The 16856-nt window shown below is 39.8% G+C and overlaps 1 protein-coding gene across 2 annotated transcripts; it reads left to right on the top strand.

Moving 5' to 3' along the window:
• The first annotated feature begins 286 nt into the window (after positions 1–286).
• On the top strand, positions 287–15131 carry LOC119746430 (scavenger receptor cysteine-rich domain superfamily protein-like). 2 transcript variants are annotated; one of them, XM_038223383.1, is made up of 6 exons: positions 287–542; positions 940–1127; positions 5332–5545; positions 10830–11014; positions 11163–11327; positions 12010–12292. In XM_038223383.1, exons 2-6 carry the CDS (start codon positions 1055–1057, stop codon positions 12195–12197), a joined length of 825 nt encoding a protein of 274 aa, XP_038079311.1. In that variant the 5' UTR covers positions 287–542; positions 940–1054; the 3' UTR covers positions 12198–12292. The 2 variants fall into 2 exon arrangements, with proteins under 2 accessions (XP_038079311.1, XP_038079312.1); XM_038223384.1 differs by lacking the exons at positions 287–542; positions 940–1127; positions 5332–5545; positions 10830–11014 and adding exons at positions 14270–14405; positions 14984–15131 and having other exon boundaries at positions 11194–11327; positions 12010–12424.
• Positions 15132–16856: the final 1725 nt, after the last annotated feature.

Genomic DNA, 16856 nt, shown 5'->3' with positions numbered 1-16856 from the left:
CCTCCCTTCTGCTCCTGAAAATACATGTGTATAGCTACAATAATGACGCAATCACACGGGCAGGTTAGTCCACTGACCATATGGGTAATCAAAATAAGCAATCGCCCTAAACCCCTTGCTCATAATTGCATCATATACTGCAAATAGCGGCTTCAAATGCCAAATTGCGTACTTATCGCACAATTTGTGTACAAACTGTACAGATGTTATAATTGACTGCGACATTTTTTGCCGGGATTTCCTACGCAACGCTCTCGTTTACAAGAAAGGACTCCCCCACTTTAAAATGGAACAAGCGATTTTTCAATGAATGAACGCCGGCACCAGAATGTAAACACAAGCCACCCGGCATTTTTACTACGATTCGCGCCACAAGATCACTGATACGCTATTCCACGTGAATTCGAGGACGGAAAAACATAAATATTATCTCATTTTCATGCTTTGTACACGTCACAAGTGGAGAATGTCGATTGAAGTCCTCAATTGAAGCAGTGGAATTCCAGTGTCGACGACCGACAGCAGATACGCGACAAAAGCCGGTAAGTTATTCCCCCCTCTGAACAGCTATAATGTTTTGGGTGTTACGCCTGACCACATTTTTGGAATGCAGGAAAAAAAGAAGGAAAAAACTGGGTGTAACCGTACGTTGACAGTGCTGCATGTATGGCTATTTTGTCAGTTTTGGATGGTTAACAATTTCGTGTAAACTTCACCCATTGTTTCCAAGTCAGTTTTTTTAATGGACAGGTCCGTGTTTTGTTCGAGTTTATTTTTCCCAAGAAAAATTCCCCCTTCGGCGTTTTCATAGCAACAATCACAACATTATTTGTTCGAATACATCTCCCGCGTAGATTTTTTTTTAAATTCAATAATACAGCAGAGCAGAAAATATGGCAGTAAAATATATTTACAATGTTCATGTTTGTCTGCCTATAGGTCTGGTTTCCATATTGTGCCGATCTGCCGACCAGTATTTTTCTGGAGAGAAAAAAAAACCGTGGGAGTAAAACTGAGCTGAGGTTACTCTGCCGGTCAGCTTCAGTTTATCATCATGGGGCATTTACTGGACAGGCTAGGCTTATTACAAGTCTTAATTCTGATCATCTTCACAACTCTAACCAAAGGTAGGTGGTGATGACGTAAGCATGATACATCATTTTTTTAAATCCTATTTTTTGGTTACAAGTCTTCAATTAACACCGTTTGTGAAATGAATGAATCTTTGTATTTATTTAATATTCTGTGTATAACGAAGAATTGCTATAATTAACTTGAGTACATATATATTGTATATCATAATGCTTGAGATCTATCATTAAGGCCTATGGTAAGTTTATTTTAGAAATAAGAGTGTGCATGTAAACCATTATTTGTGGCTGTAAAAAGGTGCCCACAATCACTTTGCACCCCCCTCTCAAAATATATAAACCTTTAACTGAAATAAAGGAAATGAAAACTACAGTTAGACAAAAACACACGAAATATCATAAACTGCCTGGAAGACACATTTCTTTATGTCACAATATATCTTACTTCACCATCAAAACACTGGCGCCGTCAAAACAAGCAATCTCATTATAATATTAATTCCTCTTGCAGACGCATTCTAGCCTCCGCAGTTTCCCGCCCACGCTTGACGTTATTAATAAGTAAAAAAAAAAAACATGCAGGCTCATCAATATTTCCCGCCACCCATACAGCGCACCAATATGGCAAAGCTGCGAGATCTTGGAACCGCAAGTTGTGCGCAGCAGACGACACAATGCATGATCTGTAACCGCAAAAAGCGGCGTGCTTGCATCATCTTTTTTTTTGGAGGGGGGGGGGGGAGACCATTTTTTACCCGGGAGGAGCGCAATTTTACGGGGACATATCTTCCTCTTTTTACTTGAAAGCTTTTGAATTTTAGAATGACATCAAATGACGGATATGAAAACCAGTCACATCCAAATATAAATCTTTTCGGCTGTTGACCTGAATAAAAGTTGCATCCGTCCGAATACGTTTCTGTTTGTAAACAAACCCCCGCATGAACGTTGCTACAATGTGTCATTTTCCCTCCCAAGGACCTATAACAAAGCGCGTTACTTACGCTTGATAAGACAGGAGCGCTGAGAGCCATTTCATTTGTTGGTTCTCTAGGATGGTTCCTATGTATGATCATGGAGCTATGATCAATCGATGTGTGTTTACATCTGTAGACGGATACCAGTTTTACAAAAACGAAACTCAAAACCAGACAAAATCCCCAAAAGTAAATAAAATATGAACACAAAATAAAAATAAACGATACGGATGAAATAAATTAATAGAAAAACGATCAAAGCCCCAAGTGTCGTAAATATAACGGCAATTTAAAAATGTAAATAAACAATACCGTTGTGTATTCTACAATAATATTGATTTTAGCCTCTTCTGTCGGTTAACATGTTTATATTTTAATATAAATGTTTATAGAATCGCGCCAAAATAATTACGATCTTTTCTCTCTCCTTAAAAATAGAATCTCCGTAAATATTCTGATTTTAAAAATGCGACAGATATAAATATTTTGGAATAAATCACTATATTTCTCTCATACACTGATTGTTGTTTTTAACATTTGGACAAACGCAGACATTACACGATTTCAGTTGTGTGCACAAAAGCCGTCTTAATTAATGTGGGTTTTTTTTTCGATTGCTGTATATCCATTTAGAATTTAAAAAAATGTGCACTGTCACACCCGGAATAAAATTAATAACAACAGCAAACATTCCTTGAATAGTAACAGAAACAGGATTGTTCTTTGCCTCACAAAAGACCACACTTCTCAACAATGAGAGTACACAAGTAGCATCCGGGTTAACTGGTAAATGTGTAGGTATAGGCAATGGACCAAATCTCTTGGCACACACTTTCTTATGGATCTAAAGTATACATGTACCGTACACTTTGTAATACGCAAACACGGGCCATGGGCGTCGCCAGGATTTTTTTTTGGGGGGGGGGGCAAAGCACTTTCCCCCCCCAAAATCCTTGTACTTTTCTAACATATTCTCATTGTATTATTTCTTCGAGGGTGCCAGTGGGCGGGGGACATTTGCCCACCCCTCTGCAGGCGCCCATTTTGATGATATTTCTCTCCTGAAGACGGTCAGAGCACTGACCGGAACGTCGAGTTTATACCTCTGGTTCTTTTCAGAACCATTCTCTTAGTTGAGAAATTATGCACACATGGTGTTTCCGCAAACCTTTCATTATTTGCATTATATCAATAGCAGATGACTTCGCACCTCGTCTTTTTTCTCCTTTTTTCACTTTTTTGTTTTGCTTCTCCAGGGGGAGGGGGCAAGCGTCCCCCCTCCTTTGCCCAATCCTGGCGACGCCCATGACAAGGGCGGACAATGTCCTATAATCAAGATACAAGATAACAGATATCATATTAAGTCACTACTTAAAACAGTGACAATTGTTTTCCTGGTTTACATAATTTTACCGATGCTCACAATACAAAATAATTAAAATGGCCCGACTGAACAGGGGTTTTACGATGAGTTTGCAGATCTTAACCTGTCCAGTTATGACTTGGAAGTTTAGGGTAAAATATAATGCCATTTGTTGATTTCAAATATCTAAATCCAGAATTTGTAGTGTTAGGGTCAGGGTTATGGTTAGTGTTTGGGCTCGGTAAAGAATTTAAAGGGAATTCGTTTGGATGCGTTTCATTTCTTGAGCTTTGAAGAGTCTGAGCCACTTATAACATAAGGCCAAAAAAAGTCTCCAGTTTCTGGTATGGAGCTTGCCCAAAAAGTGGTGCGGCGACGCGGCTTTTTTTTTTTTACCTGATTTTTTTGCTTCAAATGTGTGCTGATCACTGCAGATGGTGCCCGACTAAACTTAGTGCAAATATATGGGAGTCCAGGGAGGCCACACAAAGCTTATTCTCGACCATAACCCAATCTAAAAACACGTTAAAATTGTGCAGCAGCAGGATTCCAGTCAAACCAGTGAGTTTGGCGGTTTTGAGACATCATCTTTAATTGAAAAAAAAATCATTTTGCCGACGCGCATGGCTACGGCGACGCGCGCGCATACCAGAAACCGGAGACTTTTTTGGGCCTAATTTATACTATATTAATTATTACACAGGGGGTATTGTGTATCCAGGTGAATAATATGAGGATTTGTTTGATGTTTATATGATTTTCCACGCATCTTACGTATTCGTACTGAAATTCGGTCACTGGAATTCCACTACAATCGATACGTCTACGTCAAAATTCTATATTCGCATTTTTTACGAAGATCAAATCGATCAGTTGTACCCTTGATACTGAAACGTTCTGCGCCATTGCGTATTAATAAAAGATATTTCTTTCTTTACCACGGTCGTTTAGCAGCTGTACGTGTTTCCATTATCAAGCCTTTGATGTTATGCCGCTAATCACTCTAAACACCGTCCTTCAACCCATGTTATTTATAGCCGCTTCCGCTGGCCTTATTAAAACAGAAAAGCGAGTCCCTTTTACGTCAATGAAGCATTCCAATGTTTGCTGTTAAGACACATCAATATTATTCTTTTCACAAGCTAGACCTGCAAAAAAAAGGGAAATTCCCACAACTATTGACCAAATGAAATCGGAATTAAAAAAACAAATAAGGTAATTTAACTGATCTGAATTTCCTTACTGATAATTGGTTAGTGATAACATTTCAACATATTTCATTGATCAAAACTATTTTAAACGAAAAAAAAAAACGGTTGCAAAGATACTGTGCATGGAATTTCTATTTTCTTGCCTGGTTTGTCTTCGGGTAGGATATTCCCGTTTCAGGGTGAGTCCAAACAAGCGGAACCCAAACACCAACATTTATTTTTCATATTTAAAAACAATTCGTCCAAAAATGCGATTTCAAGAATCGTCGTCACAATTGTTTTCAAACATTACCAGCGATAAAATCTCAGTTTAAAAGTAAAAAAATATATTTAACAAAGTTCTTTTGAAGGCCCTCCTTAAAAAAAAGAGGATTTTATAAATCATATTGTTTGCGTAACCAGGGTTGTTAATAAAGAGTTTGTGCACTACAGGTGTTGACAGTTAATGTGAAAACAAGTATTCTGTGCCATTTTCTTTGTTGTTCCAAACAATCAGAATACACACTAAAACTGTTTCTTTTCTTTTCTTTTTTTGACGAAAGGGATTTAGGGTCATTGTGTTTAAATGGCAATATTCTTTGAACGGATTGAGCAATTTCAGTAATTTTTTTTCATCTAAAAGTAGGCCTAGCCAATCTCATCCGACCAAAAAGTCATCACATTTTCCCCCTCCTTCTTTTTTTTCATAGCTGATGATGTGCAATCCCAGTGCATCGCGGGTACCTATATGAAGTCGTCCTACCCCGATGCGGGCCACCGGTGCGTTGCGGACTGCGGCCCGGGGCAGTACGGGGACGACTCCACCAGATCCTGCCAGTTGTGCAGCTCCCCCTGCCTGACCTGCGCCGGGACAGCAGACAACTGCACTAGTTGCTCTGAACCGCAGTTTCTCCTTGGCAACAGGTGTGTATCTTTAAGTTAATTCATCCTTACCCAACTCAAACTCTTTTCTTTTTAATGAGCAATGATTTTAAAGTTGGTATATGCGAGTTTTTTCATAATTTCGATTTTCCTTTCCAAAAAAGGGGGATTAACCCTAAAGGGGCCGGGTTATTTTGACCATCTCTCAGCCGGGGGGGGGGGGGGGGGGGGGGGGCGGATTCCGCCCCCCCCCCCTAAGATCTCGGCCATCGAGTGACGAAAATTTTTGAAACTCAGCACATGCATAGAGCAACTCTTCCTTAACATCCCAAGAAATCTCATGACTATAGGTCAAAGGGTTTTGGAATTATGGCTAATTAATTATTCATATGTATGAATGGCAATTCTGCTCGGTGTACACGACATATATGCGAAAATTCAGTTTTCACGGCGCGTAGCGCCGGAAAATTTTTCGCTACGTGCCAACCCATGGTCCGATTTTTATGTTTTTGGTATCAAAAGATGCGCAAAGCTCGAGGCTAAAAAGTCATAACAGCTCGGGTCGCGAAAAAATTTTTTTTAGAAGCTATCGCGGAAAATGGTGAGGGGGGGGGGCGGATTCCGCCCCCGGCCCTTTTAGGGTTAAACTCTTGCCTCTCAAGATTTGCCTGTTTCCAACACTTCTTTGCCTACTGTGTAGCTTTTGAACAACGTATAGTTTGTCTAGAACCTCCTATGTTAAGGTTGCTCATGTCTACGATATAGAGAGAAAGTACGGCCGGGCGCTGAATCCGATATTTCAAGGAGTATAACGGGACGTTAAATCCGAAATTAAAGGGAATATAATGTCTTGTAACAATTACATTTGCTTGTTTGTTTTTGTAGGCCATTATACAGTTTTATAAATTGGTTTTAATGGCGCGCTCCCGTTCAGATATTGCGCACACTATTCAAAACGAATTAGGAGCGTCCCGCTCTTAATTCAAAAGTTGAAATTAATTAATTGATTACTTGTCAATGGCCGATATTTTCGTGCGATGTCTCATTGGAAAGTTCATAACTAATGTTATGCTCAAAAAAATATCAATTCAATTTGAAGCTAAATTTTGTCAAGGTGTCACACCCAAAAGTCACGTATAATGATTGTCAAATGGAAAACTACGGTAGCACATTACATGACTAACAATAATATTATTGTCAACATTCACAAATCTGGCGAGTTCAAATTGGGCGTGGAATCTTCAACCGTTGACATCTATTATACACGCGATTCACTGTTGTTGGCATTGTCAGTCAACTTTTAAAGGTCACCCTCACACAAAAATTCAACACCTTCACATAATTCAACACTTTTACGAAACCGACTGTTGAGGTGTGGTGTCATAAATGCCGCGGATTCATAGAGCATATCATATTGCATTTTGTGAGTACAAAACCAGTGTGCTTGATTGCTGGTGAAAATGAACAATATCATGGCGACTTTCTGAATGTTATGGTTTAAAAGCTCCTCTCGTTCTCACGCTGATAGTAAAAGCTTATTGAACTTTCAAGTGCGATACTGAAGGCAGTGGCGCACCCAGGGTTTGGCTTGGGTTGGGGACTCACAATTCTTTTTCCAATTTTTTTGTTAGAAGGTTCTTTTTTTTTTCAAAAATTTTGCCGATTTTTTTCGGCCGCAGAAAAATAGTGGTTTTTTTTTTTTGGGGGGGGGGGACTGGACTATTTTGACTTTGGTGGTGCCATTTACACACCTGTTATACTACTTGAAAATAGGCCACATACATATCACCACTGTCATATCACCTCGGTAGCTCAAGCCCCCCCCCCCCCCGAGTCCCCTGCCCCCCTTCTACTTGAGTGCGCCACTGACTGAAGGGAGTGGTATAGAAACAGTTGCAGCCTACTACAAGTACTAGTCTAAACACAGCCTCTGACAATCTCGTGACGAATTTCAAGTCGAAGAACGACCAGTGCGTCGTTGGCGGATGATTGACCTGTAAAGTATAGGGTCAACTGAAATTAGACATCCACATGGTTTATATTGCCTTAGACAATAGAGCGTGTAAGTCTCACCAGTCCATGTTTAATTTTCACGTGAACGTCTTGGTACCAAACACTGACCAGGCTAGTAGACTCCCGTGTTTGAATTTACACAATTGTAATAGGCCTACCAGCGTGATCGAATGAATAGAAGTTGAGCTCAACAATTTTAATTTTCTAACAGTCGTCATTTCGCAATATGTTTTCAATATATTGTAAACTTTAGTGTTTTCTTGTTTTTCGAGACACCCATTTTATTGCCCTTGATTGAAAAAAAAAGAAGGGTTGGCACTAATGGCTATATAAAATAGAATAATTACCAAATCTTTACCTTCAAAATATACAGTTTATTTTTAATTGCCGACGCAATATGCACAGTGCATTATACAGCGTTGGCAATATCAGCTCGCCTTCCCCGTATAAAATAACGAATTCTTGTTTCGAGACAGTACACAATGCATTTTTAGTATGATGTCTGTGTTTAATTCATTGAAATAAATTTGCTTGAGGTCTCTCAGAGGCCAAAAATAGATCAATGCTGTTTTCCGTTAAAGACACCGACTACAAATTATCTACAGCTAATTGCAATACCGCACACTAATTGATGGTAGATGTCAATTATGGTTGCATTGAAAGCCAATTTCTCAACCAGCCATGATGAGTGTTGAAGGCACACTGGGCCAGCCAAGCCAAATTCAATAAAGACGTCTTGACGTAGAGACTATATATTTTACGCATGCCCGGACGTCCCCGCCTCGCTCTTTTTTTTTATTTCCAAAGAAACTCCAGAGCTACGTGCTGAACGAGTCGGCGCAAGAGATGTGACGCCATCTTAGACAGGTGGCGTTTCCAAACGAAGTCTGACCACACAAAATATATGACGTGGATGTCAGTTCGACATCCTGTTATTTATTCCAACTTCGAATGCCGCTGCCTGTCAAAGACTGTCATTTTTTGGTCACCTCATCATCATCTTGCAGTGTGTCCGCGTATACTGAGAGAAAAAAAAATAATCTCGAGAAACTAGAGTTGATGATCTGCATTTCATTATGGGCAAAACAAATGTTATGCTGAATGTGTTTGAAGTATTTGCCAAAGAAGGAGGAGACAGGTTATCCGATTGTGAGTGTTTTTCCAAATATCTTGTACCAGTGTCAGTCGTGTATCAACTAAAGCACTCGTTCAACCCATCCTCAGTGATATAGGCTTGCTTTATACCAAACTTACTATACAGGTAGACATAGAGTATACATACAACCCTACCTCAGAGCATATATCATTTCCCTTTCCTTATTCAGCATTTTACACTTATAATATCTACATGTTTCAATACAAAGTGAAGACAGTCCTGACGCTGCGAACGTCCTTCACACATTTCACCGTAATCCTTTCTCATAATACTGCATAATCTCTAAAGATCGTAGTATGCAATTGGCGTGATTGAGGCACTCTATGGCCACAAGATGGTCTACTTCCGCCGATTATGTTTGGTATCTTAATATTGCTCTAAAGGCTTGTAGGTTTCAAGAAGGAGACAGGGCAGTAATCCCCTCTGCAAGGACGAGTAGTGCACGCGTGGGAGGACTTGGCGCTACGGCTCAAGTCTGCTATCTACTGAAGATAGCACGTGCGTTTTTGCACGTAAGACCTACCGTCTAACACACCAAAGACGGAGGTTGACTAAAAGCAGGTTATGGGTATGCACCCGGCGTTTGATTAATTATTGATCGCGTAGTATTGAGATGTATACATTTGTGGGCGGGAATGGTCGGGGAGACGTGAGCTCTGTGAGCCGAAGCTTCCTCCTCGTGATCATGACGTCATGGAGAAATCTCTAGTACATTGCCTCCTAATGTAATTCACAAGACGAGACAGACTCAGTCTGGCTTATGACGTCAATATCCCCCCAACGGGTACAGTTACAGTTCCTTGACTGTCAAAAGGATGTTAGCGAACCATTGAGATATATACAAGGAGGAGACGAGCTACTTGCGATACTATATTCAAACAACGGGCTATCTTTAATTACTTATACATGCAGGAAAAGTCACATCAATTGGCTTCATTTCCGATTCGTGGCAAGTTTCAGATGCCAAAAAAAAAAGAGTGCTGTCTGTTGGTGAATGTTAATGTGTTAATTAATGCCAACCACTAATTTGATTCTGGTTAATTGGGGACCTGATTAATTTGAGAAACATGTTTCGTGCGAAAGGGTTCTAGGGGAATTCACACTCACACACAATCCTTGGAATGCCGACATGAATAAAGATGGCAGAAGCCAGGTGACTACAAAATACATGCAACTCAACCTCTGCATCTGCGTTACACCCCCATTGATTCAATGTGATCCAAACTCTTTACATGCTAGACTGACGTCATGGAAAAAACAACATCATAGCATGTCTGTCTGTGACGTAGCTGATGCACTTCTGACGTCATGACGGTAAAATAATGGCAGCATCGTTGTGAACGTCTTATTACAATACGTCAAATTAACCTTGGACAAATAATGTTTGAAAAGGGGCTTAGTGTTTTAAGGACAATGGAAAAGCGTCTTTCATTGTAGGCTTACATTGTTTTGTTTATTTATATCTCTAAAGTGTTTTCTCCATTATACGGTATTTACCTCATTTTGATATCTTTTTTTTAAAAGAGATCATTAAAATGCAATCCTTGAAATGCATTTCATGTGTCTAATTTAAGTTTATTTTCAATTTCATATTCCTAGGTTTGAATGTTTTCATGGGCCTTGTTTGGGAGGCTTTCACGTTATTTCCATTTTCGTGAGCAAAACTGTGTTGAGGTGTTATAAGCTTTAATGTTACAACTGCTTTTAGCGTCCAAAAAGTGTTTATCACGCGCAAATCACCATTATTTTTGGGGTGTTTCAAGGCGGAACTTTGTGCCAAACTGTGTCAGCGGTACACTGTAAAAACTTGGGGGGGGGGTAGCAAATAAACACAATCTTGCAATCACTTTGTAAACGTGTTTATATAAGCTGAACATTACGTGTCCAATTCCTACTATCAATGTTCAATTGCTAAACGCTATCAATCCTTACTCTAAACATGAATTTAAACATGTTTACAAACTGATAGCAAGAAAGCGTTTAGAAAAGTGCTTAATTGCTCAACACAGTTTTTGCGGTGTATCGGTCCAAATTATATCATTGTCCAAAATAGTCTTTTGTAATCAAAGTGCAAGATGGTTTGACGTGATTGGAGTAAAAAAAAATACCCAAAGATACCCACTTCAATTGTGAACGTGTCGTTGGTTTGATTATTAGATGTGTAATGGACTGTGGGAATATGTACTCGCGGGGACCGGCCCGAAGCAGACTAAGACTCCGAGGGGGCACCAACGCGTTTGAAGGCCGGGTGGAGATCCTTCATGAGGGGGTCTGGGGATCGATATGCAACGACAAATGGGACATTCAAGACGCACAGGTCGTCTGCGGCGAACTTCAACTTGGTGAGCCATGCACGATATCCAGATGCTTGTCCTTCGTTCACTGTAGGCCTTCCTTCGCCGTATTAGTTTCTGTGTTTTTGGATGATTTGTATTGGTTTTACTTGCATCTGAAATGTACTTTTTTGGACTTGTCACCTTGAATTCTCAGGTTCTGCAGTTGACGCTCTAAGCGTGTCTGATGATTTTGAATCGGCATCACCGCGCATGCCCATTCACCTCGATGACCTCGAGTGCAGCGGGACGGAGTCCAAGCTTGAGTTCTGTCCTCATTTGGAGTGGGGCAGACACAACTGTGCCCACGATGAAGATGCAGGTACGAAAAAAAGAATCGATTATCTCGGCTATTTCTGGTGGTCCGTGATGTCACAACTTAGTCCCGCCCTTTCAGATAGTCGATTGAACAAGAAATATCGTGCTCTCATGTTTTCAGGAACGCATGCGGGATAAGATTAAATAAAACAAAACTCGTGGATGTTCTTCTATCTTCAATAATAGTTTTTTTTTAATTTAGATACCTGTGTTTTTTTTCTTTGGTGTAATACCCCTAAAAATGAATGTTCAAATTAATGGCTAATTCTTTAGCATTGCAGTGGCCCACGCGTCGTGCTAAAGTCAAAGGAAAAAGTCAAATTTTAGGATCGAGCAACTGAACATTCGGCCCTGTATCAATCTGCGCGAGCGAGTAGCGCAAAAGTAGTGCAAACAAATTTTTAGATATTTTCAAAAATCAAATCTAGGCCTACTTTTTAAAATACTTATTTCATTTCATAACCACAAGTTTTTTTTGTCAATTGTTTGTTGGCATTTAAAATCCATTTTTGGCACTGACAACTGTCTTCAAATTTGTTTTGTAAGCGATACGTATTTGCTGCGAGTTTTTTTTCTCCAAGTTCAGCTTTGATGGAGTTCCTTTTTCATCATCATCATCATCTTCAAAAATAGAGGTTCCTTTCCTTTCGTGATTAAAGGGGAACAATTACAATATCTTTTAACAGCTGTGCGATGTTCCGGACCCGATGTCTCCCGTCTTTGCGTTGCTTCGTGCGGGATGGGTACTACCGCGTGTCCGGTACAAATCGCTGTGAGCTATGCTCCTCGGAATGCCGGACCTGCACCGACCGGCCAGACCACTGTCTCGCTTGCGAGGCCCCGAGATTCTTGCTCAACGACCGGTGCGTGCTGAACTGCGGCTCGGGGAGCCACGGGAACACCCAGGGCCGAACCTGCGAGGATTGCCACGAGAACTGCAACAATTGCTTTGACGGACCGACCAACTCGAAGTGCTCCAGCTGTAAAGATCACCTGTATCTCGATGGAGAAATTTGTGTGGAATCTTGCGATCCCCAACTATCTAAGAATCTGGCTATCAGGCTGGCTGGAGGAATGACGGCGTATGAAGGTCGCGTGGAGGTAAATACTATATTTCTTTTCCATTCAATGTATCAGCTGTGCAAAATGTAGTCCAATTTCACCCAAGCGGCGTTGGGGGAACCAATAAAACCTGTTAACCATGGCACTGCAGACGGTGGGGGCGACTGGAGGAGGGCTACAATTTTTAAGTTATGGGGTACCCCCCTCCCCTACCCCCATCCCCTCCTTCCCCCACATCTTCACCCCCCCCCCCCCCCCCCCCCCCCACACTGGCTACGCGCGCTGCCCTCCACTTTGAACAAAAGCAAAACTTTCACTTGTTTTTACTCTTGACGGCTGTTTTATGTTAATCGATTTGCAATGCATGAAATGTATTCCGAGTTTGAAGACAAGAAATTCAAGATGGCAGCGCCCTAGCTGTTCACGGTGACTGCTACTTTTCGCCAGGCAATTTATTTCAGATTTCTGTGCTCGTAGTCGTTGTTATAGTGATCAGACTTGGTAAGTAACAATATTTCAAATGTGGGAACCGTGTGAACTGGGAATATTAGAATCGGATAAGTTTGGACCTGGTAATTGGTGAGGATATGCAAGAAACGAATTCAACTTCTCGTTCACGCGTACGTGTATCCACGCGTACGATCACGTTGTGTACGTACGTAGGCCTACAAACAAACCCCTACATAAGTACGGTGTAGTACGTGTACGCACGTTGCATAATGCGGGGAAGTTGTAGTACTTGTCATGCTTGTAGTAGGTAGGAAAAGATGCATTGTGTTGTGTGGGGCAACAGTGCTGATGATACAATAGAACAGTGCCTGGATAACTTGAAAACAAGGAAAGATTTCCATTTACGAAGTTCACTCAACACCCTGTGTACAAACCCTATGAGATTGGACTGAAAAACTCTAAGTGTTTTCTAAGAAAATGCTTGTATTTTCTCACTGCTCAAATTGACTTTGATGACATGAAACTGCTATCTGGGGGCTTGTTAGTCAATACAGAGGAAAATTAGTGAACTTTGTATATGGAAATCTTTCCGAAAACAATTTTATGCTTTGGGACATACCTACATCATGTACATGTAAACACTTGGTGATGATATTATTATATAACAACTAGTAACAACTTACCATGATTATATTACAACTAAGCATGACAAGCAGGAAAAGTCAATTTACGTGTTTGGAATCATGTAAATAGTTCGCTAGAATACCCGGCATGTTGAATATCAGGTAGCTTAATGATGCTACATCATCAGATCAACCAATGAAAAATACAGCTGGGATTGGCCCAAATTGGATTGGATGTAAATTAAAACAGTGAGAACATGACTACTGTTTTAACAACTGAGTTACAAGTACTGTAGACATCTTTACAAGACTAAAATTACATCTTGTTTTTAATGTGTGGAATCAAACCCCAAACACTACAAAATGGGGAAAGATTTCCATATACGAAGTTCACTCAACACCTTGTGTACAAACCCTATGAGATTGGACTGAAAAATTGTAAGTGTTTTCTAAGAAAATGTTTGTATTTTCTCACTGCTCAAATTGACTTTGATGACATGAAATTGCTATCTGGGGGCTTGTTAGTCAATACAGAGGAAAATTAGTGAACTTCACATATGGTAATCTTGCCCAAATTGGGTTCTGATGCTAAATTTCATTTCATTTCATTCATTTTCATTTCAGATACATTTATTTCATGTCAACATCAAATAGAAAAATGTGATAACAATGCTCATCATACACTACAACTTGTTCAAAAGAAATATTTTGTCTATAGCAATATACAATAAATAAATAATGAAGTGACGTGAACATAAACTGTCAAGAGTTTCAGGGAAAGTCTCTTTGTTTTATTTGTTGTCTGTGTCAGGTTTACATCGATGGTGAATGGGGGACTGTGTGTGATGATGACTGGGATATCAATGATGCGCGGGTGGTTTGCAGGGAGCTGGGATACGGGTCGGCAATGGCCGCCGTGTCGGCCCCTGCATATGGAGCAGGAACAGGTAAAATTACTAATCAGTGTCTTGTTAAAGTTTGTGTGGTTCCTTCAATACTGTCCACTCATAATTAGGCAACAGTGTGTCATAACCTTGTGACCCTAAAAGGGGGAGGGGGGGGGGAGGGGATGCTGAATGTTTTTCTGATATCACCATGATCATTGCAAATTTGTTTTTGTGCCTGAGTGTTTCTGAGTGTCTCACATATAATCTGACACCAATTAAATACAACATTGACGCAAAAGTTCAAATTTGCAAGACAGTGCACCGAAAAATATTTTGTTTTCCATTGAGTGATTGACCGTGTTTAGAAAAACGCACCCATCCATATTAGTGAAGAATACATGTAAATGATTGAAAATAGCTTGTCAAATAGGAGACTTTTGAGGCGCCTGCATGTTCAAAAATGACACAAACGATAGAAAAGTAACCGGAGTGTGTGCTGCCAGTAAGCTTCTCAAAAGTCTCCCATTGAGCTTAAGTTTTGCACAAAGGATGAAAGCTCTCGTAACATACCAAGTTTAAAGTCTGAGATCGGAAGAGTACAATGTACAGTATTATGATCATGATGATTTGTTGCACAGGTCCTGTGGTGATGAATCATGTTCAGTGCGAGGGTACGGAGGCAGAGTTGGTCCACTGTCAACAAAGCCAATGGAGGGACAACCAGTGCAGGCATACTGAAGATGCTGGCGTGCGCTGCGAAGGAGAAATGAGAACCGGTGAGTAGTTCAGGAGAAAAGTAAAAAAAATATAATTAAATGAAATAAATTCATCAATACATTTTTAAAATGGTACCTCCCTGTATTATATACTACATACACTCTGATTTGATTCAAAATAAGTTTTGTAGCTATGGCGTATTGGGAATTATATTTGGGTTATACAGGTAAAACAATGTGAACTGTGTTTATGTTGCAGACTACATTTTAAGAAGACTTCAACAACAAAATTTCAAGAAAAAGTTTCTGTTTTGTTTTCAAAAAGTGGATGAATGGGACCTCATATCCCAAGGTTGTTGTATGGCTGGTTTGATTTAGCTTGATCAAATACTTAAAAGCATGTGAGAGGTCAAAGTAGCCTCATGACACATACATTTTGTAAATGTAATGTGAGTGTCGGTGGAATTGCCCATTTACGGAATCAATTTTAGTTTCAGACAGTAAATGATACTCCCAACCACTTTACCAAATATTTTGCTGTACATAACGAACTTTGTATTAGAAATTTAGTGTATTTACCGGGAGTTAGCAACTAGAGAGTACAACAAAATGACCACTATACCCTAACAATTAAAAGTACAATTTAGTGTGTTTGTGATTTAGAAGTTTCAACATGTTCAGTGTACCGGTACCTGCATTTAAACCCCACTAAAAACAGTAGTTTGTCCCCGAAATTTTTTTTCACAAATCAAAAACAACAAACACAATTTCCCATCATAAAAAGTAGTGATGAAAAAAAATATTACATCATGGTATACAAATGCCCCAGAAACATTTCAGTGGTATGCAAGAAAGAGCGGACTACCAGCAGCTCTACTTTGTGGCCGTAGTCGTTCTCAGTTGTCCAGAGGCCCTGCGTTTTTTTTTAACTGATAACCTCTGGTTGAACCCAAACCACTTCCTGAGCCAATTGTTTGTAAATAAATGTTGCCTGCTTTGCTATCAGCAGGGGTGTGGGTTCACACGGGTGCTTGTCTAAATATTGATGCAGTTGTTAGTTGTCATGGTTGAATTAATTTTGATCAATAGACAAAATCAATTTATATGCATGAAGCGTAGGAAATATCCCTCTCACCCCCTGCCAATGCCTGCATAATACATATAAATTTGTGTATTCACTATATTCAGGAACAATTTTAATTTTATTTGACACCTGTATTTTTTTTAAAAGATGCATTTATATACTGCATATGTGTACTTGTAATTTGAATTTTATTTAGGTTGTACAAATAAATTGATATGCTGCGGGGTTTGGACCTTTGACCTCCAGAACACCATATCGACACTTTATCAACTGATGAGCTGTCCAGCCCTATCATGCCTATGTTGGACAGCTCCATTTTACGCTATAGTCGGACGCTTACAAGTACACACTTCTGCTTCACCAGTATGTACATGTGCTAAATAGCCACAATTGCAACCAGATTCATAATACGCTAGCAATTTAGACACTGCTGCAAAAAAACATTAAATCAAAATATAAAATAAAATAATAAATAAAACCATGTAGGCTACATAAAAAAAAGCATACAAACAATTTAATAACCATTTACAAAATGTATTTAAAGGGACACTAGGTCTTGAAATCCCCGAAAATTTCATGTTTTGGATTGTTTACTCATCTAATTTCAAACATCTGGTTGTAAGGAAACCAACCTAATGTCTTACCGTTCCCGAGGAAAGATGAAAAATCCCTGGTTGTTTACATAAGTTGGACATGACTGAGTAGGAATAC

Source organism: Patiria miniata, unplaced genomic scaffold, assembly GCF_015706575.1.
Source record: "Patiria miniata isolate m_02_andy unplaced genomic scaffold, ASM1570657v1 HiC_scaffold_7, whole genome shotgun sequence".
NCBI lineage: Eukaryota > Metazoa > Echinodermata > Asteroidea > Valvatida > Asterinidae > Patiria > Patiria miniata.
The sequence above is the reverse complement of the archived record's forward strand: the minus strand, read 5'-3'. Positions and strand labels throughout refer to the sequence as shown.